The sequence below is a fragment of the Aplysia californica genome, unplaced genomic scaffold (assembly GCF_000002075.1).
Source record: "Aplysia californica isolate F4 #8 unplaced genomic scaffold, AplCal3.0 scaffold00186, whole genome shotgun sequence".
In the NCBI taxonomy this organism is placed as follows: Eukaryota; Metazoa; Mollusca; class Gastropoda; order Aplysiida; family Aplysiidae; genus Aplysia; species Aplysia californica.
The window spans coordinates 726,357-733,856 of NW_004797456.1; the positions used below are offsets into that span (position 1 = coordinate 726,357).

Sequence of the window (7,500 nt, forward strand, 5' to 3'; positions counted from 1 at the left end):
ATACCCACAATGAGCGGATCAGATCTCTCAAAAATATTTAGAATTTTCACACAAAATATTTTCTTAAACATAAACAAAAATGTAAATTTGTAACTGATACATTTACCTCAATGTTACGATACTGGCTCTGTAGACGTAAACAGTTCGTCCAGCAATTCATACTCTATTAAATGCCATATTTTTTTTCCTTTTCTGCTCAACAGTAAAATCAACATTCAGGAAAGATCCTTTCAAGACAGCTTATCAATGGAGGCAAGAGTTGCCCTTTCAACTTGTGAAAAAAATTGACCACGCCTGCAAAGGAGTCTATCTTTCCATGGGTTATCGCACATTTTCAAATGAAGAGGATTTAAGAGATATGAGTATTTCAGCGAAAGATGCCACATATGGTAAAGGAAGAATGACCCTCCGATTAGTTTGAACAGGTTTAAAAGCAATCAAGACTGTCTGAGTATCTCATTCATTGACCATTTCACTGGACTTCACTGAGATGTGGACCAGAGAGTGTTTCCCAGAACTTGTTCAGTGTTTTTAGGTAGTTTTGTATTTTTAGATAAATAATCTTATATCTTTTGTGACATTTTTACAATAAAGCCAAGCAGAAAAGACAGTCCCACAAACAAGGTAAGGGTTTACAATCAGTCTCAAAGCTTTGATAATCCTCAGCGTTGTACAGAAAAACAGGAACCTGCTTCCGTTCTCTCTTGTGGAGGGCCAATGAGATGTTTGTCAAAGTTTTCTATCTGACTGGTTGTCATGATTGTAATTGCTGTACAATTTAAATTGTGACTTTCTTTGATTCTGAAGAGTGATGACGAGACCCTCAGGAATTGGTTTGTTGTTTAATTGAATCCAGTGTGAACTTACTGAAGGTCCATACATCACTTTTCGATTGCTTAAGGGAAGGTGCTACAAAAATTGGGCTCTTGATTAGATTTGCCATAATATGTGTAACGTTTGCTGCTATAGCTGTTTTCGGTGTAATTGAGGGTAATAAACAGGAATTTGAAGGGATATAACTATCATTCCTGGGTTTCCGAGAGGAATATTATGTGAAGGTTGGTTTTCTTTCACACTATTTTTACGGATTACGTGAACTGTCTCGTTTCGTAAGATTTTAGTACTAAAAATACGAGGGCTTCCACATTTTTCTTCTAATATGTTTCAAATTTCGCATGATGCCCTTACAGCCATATTGCAACATTTTATTAACATCATATAAGCATAGTCTTTTTAGTACTTTGAGGGTAGTTATTTTTTATAACCCGCCCTCTAAAACTTTCTCGATTTTCCGATACAGCGCACAAAATAAGCCTATAAAACAAAACTGATCGAAATATTATTACGCAATTTTCTTATTGATAAAAATTTGAACTGCGATAGCCGATAATTGACCAAATAACGAAAAAATTGCTTGAAAAACAGAAAAGGCTTTTTTTAATGTCCTAAATTTGTAGGTAACCGTTACAAAATATACATCTCACTTGTCGATGAATGATATTTTCATCATATTTAAACATCTAAACATGTCCTATGAACAGGCTGAACACAGTGATAGCACCAGAAATTGTGTACCTGGAGAATCCAAAGAGATGGAAATTTGAGTAGCACCTTCCCTTAATTTAAAGGGCCAAATCTATGTCCATGTTCTTTGTTGCAAGTGTTTATGATAATAAGCACGTGTGATTTAAGGGACTCGTAACGAAATCGACTCTTTGAACCCTAGAAGAAGTGAGCATTCATGCTCAAAAGAAGAGCACGAAAAGTTTTCATATCTGTATTAGTATTATCTATATTCTTAGGTAGACTTTCTTGTATAAGACCTCCGAGATGTTCCATACATAATCAACTATTACTGTTGTTTGGTGCACACCCTTTTCTATTTCTCTACAGCATTCAACATATCTTAGTTCCTTGACTGTTTCTCTGTTCTTGTCATTTTCCATTTGAAATGTACTTTTCATCCCTTCCAGAATACATGTAATTTGATACACAATTGTAGAAGGCTGTTTTTTTAACATGCCTATGAAAGCCAACCCACGCTATTTAGGATAACTTCTAATAAAGTGAAGGTATGCGATAAAATACCCTTCTGAAATGGGGATCAAACGTTTGTGTTTTCGGGAGCCTAAACCTTTACATCATAGATACCTTTAGTGAGACAGATTATAATTATAACGATTGACCTGCTATTGTAATACAAACAAACCTCGGCTCTGACCAACGCCTTTTAATTATTCCTGAACTTTGTTTGAAATAGCCTTGAATTTCTTGTCTCTTTTCCTGAATTTCAAAAAAAAATTTAATTGTCTTAGTTACAATGTCCTAGTCATACGTCAACATGATAATTAATGTGTTATATGAGGTACAGTTTTTAAATCTGTTATTTCCCCTATTATGGCTACGTTTGTTTGGATATGTGTGTATTTTTCTCTTTATAATTTATATCTTAAGGACAAGCTCGTGGTTAATTGAGGTTAAACATGTGATGTGTTTGAATTCACAGTCTTGTTATTGTTTAAATCATTGTGTAAAATCCATTCACGTTGAAATGGGCCACACAGCATTCCACTCTTTTCACTAAAGAGGATACATAACCTAAATATCCTAACTCAGCGTATGTGTGATGATAGCACAGAGGTGTTTGTGTTTATTTTCTTAAAACATAATCATTTAAAAGTGCCACAGTATTTAATCTTTCTTGTTTGCCATACGTAATCTGCAGTGTTTAAATGAAGAACCAGCTTTGTTGCATATTCCAGTCACCGAAACACAGCTTATCTTACATTGTGCGGTTATTCCTGGATTTTACTTTAGTTTTGAGTCATCATTTACGGAACTAACATTTTCCCCCATCACAGAGCCTATTAAGATAAACCTTTCTAACTATGGAAAAATGAACGTATAGTCTTACATGTGATTGACAAAATTGAAGTAACACTTGTGGTTACATAAAACTGTGACACGTTTTGACACCTTGTGCTTTTTCTTGCAAAATGGTGCGGATAAATTGTAGTCAATGCATTTATTGAGAAAGCAGTATATATTTGCCAACATTGTAAACATTTTGGTTTTTTCTTTTCTTTATATTTATTATGTATGTATGACTTTAATGTCTTGGTAGACGATCTTACAGCAGTATACATACATGATACAGTTTTGTCGAGGTGGGAGATATAGAGGCAGTATTACTTCCTTTCCTTTAGATCTTGACATCAAAGAAGAGACGAAGTCAATTTATTTGGTATCAGGTAAAGTGCCAGGGTGTGTCGTATCATTTTGCTGGTGTGATAGGGATATATGTTGTTGTTGGGATGTTATTGTTGTTTTGATTTTGTTTGTTTTTGTTTTGTTGTTGTTGTTGTTGTTTTGGTGGGGGGGGGGGGTTGGGGGGGTGTAGGCCTAATGGTAGGGAATTTTTTAAAGTTTCGACCTCGTGGCGTTCTAAAGTCTAACTCATCTGCAATTTTCAACTACCAACAGATCTTTAACGTACGCAATGTGTACATGAGACCTCTGAGATTTTTCTTCCTTATCTGAGAAGACGATGTGCTTGGTTATAATTACCTTCAGGATGAGGAGAAAAAAGGAGACTGAGTGATAGTAAGAGAGGTTTCTAATGGGGGTTTTATTTCGTGTAAAGTAAATGGTTTTCTTTATCTTCCAACTGGTTTTTGTGTTGTTTGTTTTGATTTGTGTCATATTAGGACACTTAAAGAGACCTTTGATGACGAATAAATACATGATGCTTCCTGAGTACCCTTGCTTGTCCTATTAGGCGGGGTTTTTTCTGAAATGCGTTGCACCCATATTCTGTGCATTTCATATTAAGTTCGAGATTTGTTTCTAAGGTTCTGACAGAAGAAATTAACAAGTAGGTCGTCACCATATTGGCAAGAAAAATTGTTCAGATTAACCATGTTTTCTTGATTTTTTTAAAGCAAGGAATGTTTGTACAAACATTCTGGATTGAGACATTACTTTGACTAGTCAGATTTTAAAGTTACACATGTTTGAGCTTGAGGACTTCCAATGCACCAAGATCGACTTATTGTTCTTTATAATTTATCTTCAGTATCTTGGGACATTTTTGTATCTTTTCCTTTTGATTCCATAGTTTTTAACCAAAGAAGGATTTGAAGAGAGCTTTAAACATGAAACCCACAAAAGCAAACGGTGTGTGCAATTGTTTCAAAGTTTTTAGAACCCCCTGCATGAACTTTGTGGCGTACAGTATACGTATGCTTTCATTTTTTAAATATTAAATTCAGCCTTTTGCACACGTTTTGGAGCTTCTTGAGCTCAGTGGGTGTACAAACATGGCCATGTACAGCATGCTCTCTTTAAAAAAAAAATTAGATCCAGTCTTTTGTAGCCATTTTGGAACTTCTTCTTGCTGTGTTGTTTATGTTCAGTAAATCTTTTCGGTAGTTTCTCATTTTAAAGAGCTGTTTTTAGATATAATGTGTTATGGGTCTCATTAAACCTTCAATGCTTATGAACCTTTTGTTTTTTATAATATACCATTAAAGCATTAACAACGACAGAAACTACCATAAAAATTTGTGTTCTTCTTGCAAAAGATATTTTTAATTGTAGATATTGTTTCGTGCCAGTATAAATATTGATAATAATTTTTTAAAGTATTTTGTAGGGAAGGGGGCGGTTAGGAGAGACCTATGTGTGCCTTCTGGTATTATTTGTTTTCTCAAGACACCTTGTGAACAAAATTTGTATAAAATGTGTATGAAAGTGAAAAAAACAAATAATTTATATATCTTTTTTCTTAAACGCTGTATATTGCTTATACAATTCTGTTGTGGCTATTGTGTAGCTTATATTGCGGTGAGTTTGCTTTATGTTTTTTGCTTCTGTACACTCTTTTGTAGATTTTTAAAAAACCATGTAATATATTTCAATATGGGCATGCTATATCACATTCCTGGCTTTTTTTTGTCCCTTACCTCTATCCTCACATTTCACTGGTAAATATTCTTAGCGTAATAATTCAAAGATGCTTTTGAGATAAGCGACTATTTTCTTTCTTTTCTTTCTTTTTTTTTTTTTTTTTTTTTTTTGAACCACGGCTTGTTACTGTGAATGTGTAGATTCTGCGTCCAGCATTTTCAAGATTATTACCCATGATGAACTTCTCAACCATCAGTGACATCTCTTTGCTGATACGTTCGGTCAATTGCGTCCCAAAAATTTAGCAAAGTCGTTGGTACATTAGATGGTCTCATGGCGTCAGATTCAAAGTTGAAAAGCATAAACAAAGGGGACATTTTTGTGTGGGCAGTTTATTTATTATTATGATAACTTTGCTAAAACTGATTGTAATTTATGCCTTAGCTTTTTAGTACTGATAAAGATTGCTGTTACCGAAAAAAAATATCTTGGCTGACTTTTTCTTGTCTTCCACCTACTCGTGTGTCATTTTAACTGACAACAACCATCGTGCTCTCCAACAGAACTGCTGAAAAATAGTGGTGCCATTCTATGCAAGTAGGGCTAAGGCATTGATCTAATGCGGGTATACCAAGCAGTTCAGGATTCTTGGGTGTCACCTTAAGCGTGTTTATGTGGAAGGCTGGAAAAGGATGGGCGGGGGGGGGGGGGGGATAGTGTGTGTTCCAACTCAATCGTCATCATCCAAGCAGGCGTCCGTTGAAGGACGATCGGTAGGTTTTGGAGATTGGGCGTGGTTTGTATGTGTGTGGGGGGGGGGGGGTGTTCGTTTTGGGTAGACAGTGAATGACAAAAGACTAGCAGTGAAAAACTGTACATAAACTGGCAGGAGGCAACGGGAAACCATTGCTGTGTCCGGAGAAAAGTCATGAAAAGCCACTCTTGTTTTCAGCTGTGAATGCAAGGCAATTTCCAAGACAGTAAAAATGAAATAAAAGCAATAAAACTGTGGTTTCTTATGATACGAACATTTCTCGGAAGAAAAATAAACCACATAATGAAGTACTTTAAAAAGCCTACACGGGCCTCTAATTGATGAAACAATTAGGAAATAACAAATGCCGTTCTGGGACACTTGAATCGACATAAGGGTTTTGAGCATCTTGCCTTCACTGGAAACACAGAGGGCAAATAAGGCAGAGGTAGACCCTGAGTAACCTACTAAAAAGCCTCAACGTTTGTTGCAGATGGGTGAAGGAAAGGGGTCAGGGTAATTTGTTCATAGCATTCGATCAAAGAAATGCATGACGAACCATGGTCGCCGATGTCTATCGCAGATGGTACTCTAGATATATTTTCTTCTTTTTTTTTCTTTTTTTGGGGGGATGGGGGGGGGGGGATTCCATTACTTGCCATGCTATTTCCCACTGATACGCCCCGGAGTGTAAGGCATTCTTGTTTTTGTAAGTCGTTCTCATTTCCATAAAGTTGCAGATTAAAATAAACCACCAAATCAAAATATTTTAATATACTCCAAATGCTGACTCTATTCAATAAAGTTTCAAACAGATGAGCTTGTCTTCCAGTACGTCTACTTCAAAATCCGAACTGTTTGTTCAGTGTTGTTTTCGTTTTATTATTTATTGTTTTCACTTGACCTTTCCCCTTTTGCAGAGATGTGCTAGTTATTTGTTTTAAAGTGCCTACCATCCGAATATGCTGTGCCCTTGTTTAACATGTAAACAGTTTGCAATTGTGTGTTATATTTGACACCATTTTCTCCGCACAGTTTTCAAGACAGGCTATTGGTTCAACGGTATAAATGGGTCTCGGTTTTAACTAGGCTACTCTAAAGTGTCAATGCAAAATTGTTTTTAAATCTAGAAACGTTCATGTCTTTTGTACTGTGTATAGTTTAAACTATCAATATGCCAAAAGCCTTTGGAGTAATCATGTTTTGTACATTTGTACTTCATGAAACATACCATAAACAACTCATTGAATGGCATGTTCTTGCCCGATCTATGTTTTTAAACCCGTTTTATGATACCGTGTTTGGGTGAGCATTTGGGGGGGGGGGGGCAGTCTTTGTAATACTCCTTATAAGTGTAAGTAAAAATCTATAAATGGGATAGAGGGGTACAAATAATTAGCACTGCTTGCTGTTTTGGAAAAGAGAATATACTTACATTGTTTACTCGACCAGCTTGCCATTGTCGAGAAGTCCATTGTATCCCCTGAACAAGATTTTGTCCCTCTAACAAGGTGCCATGAAGGAGCATATTTTCTTAAATTATGTCTAATACTTAATTTGTTAACATTCCACTGAACAAGTGTATGTATAAGAGCCATTGATTGAGCTCAGGCTAAACAATAGTATGCCCCAAGCAATACGTATTTAAGATTTATATAATTTTTTTTTAAACTTAAAATAGCACTCACCACTTAGATCGATAGTTCATGTGTTACGTACCAATTGACACATGTATATTAGATCATTAGGAATGCTACCTCGGCCCTGCTCATCATACCCAAATCAGGCAGAGCGGTATATTATGTGACGGCTATGAAAATGGAGTTCCTGTATAGGAT

General features: G+C 35.8%; 1 protein-coding gene across 1 annotated transcript in view; it reads left to right on the forward strand.

Annotated features, from left to right (window-relative positions):
* The window catches only part of LOC101852545 (carbohydrate sulfotransferase 5), a gene marked incomplete in the record, with an annotated part of 59,777 nt that overhangs the window by 51,825 nt on the left and 452 nt on the right, over window positions 1–7,500 (forward strand). The window contains 1 exon segment of the mRNA XM_035969817.1: window positions 204–7,500. This exon segment is cut by the window's right edge and continues 452 nt beyond it. Within this exon segment, the coding sequence (XP_035825710.1) occupies window positions 204–421 (218 nt within the window).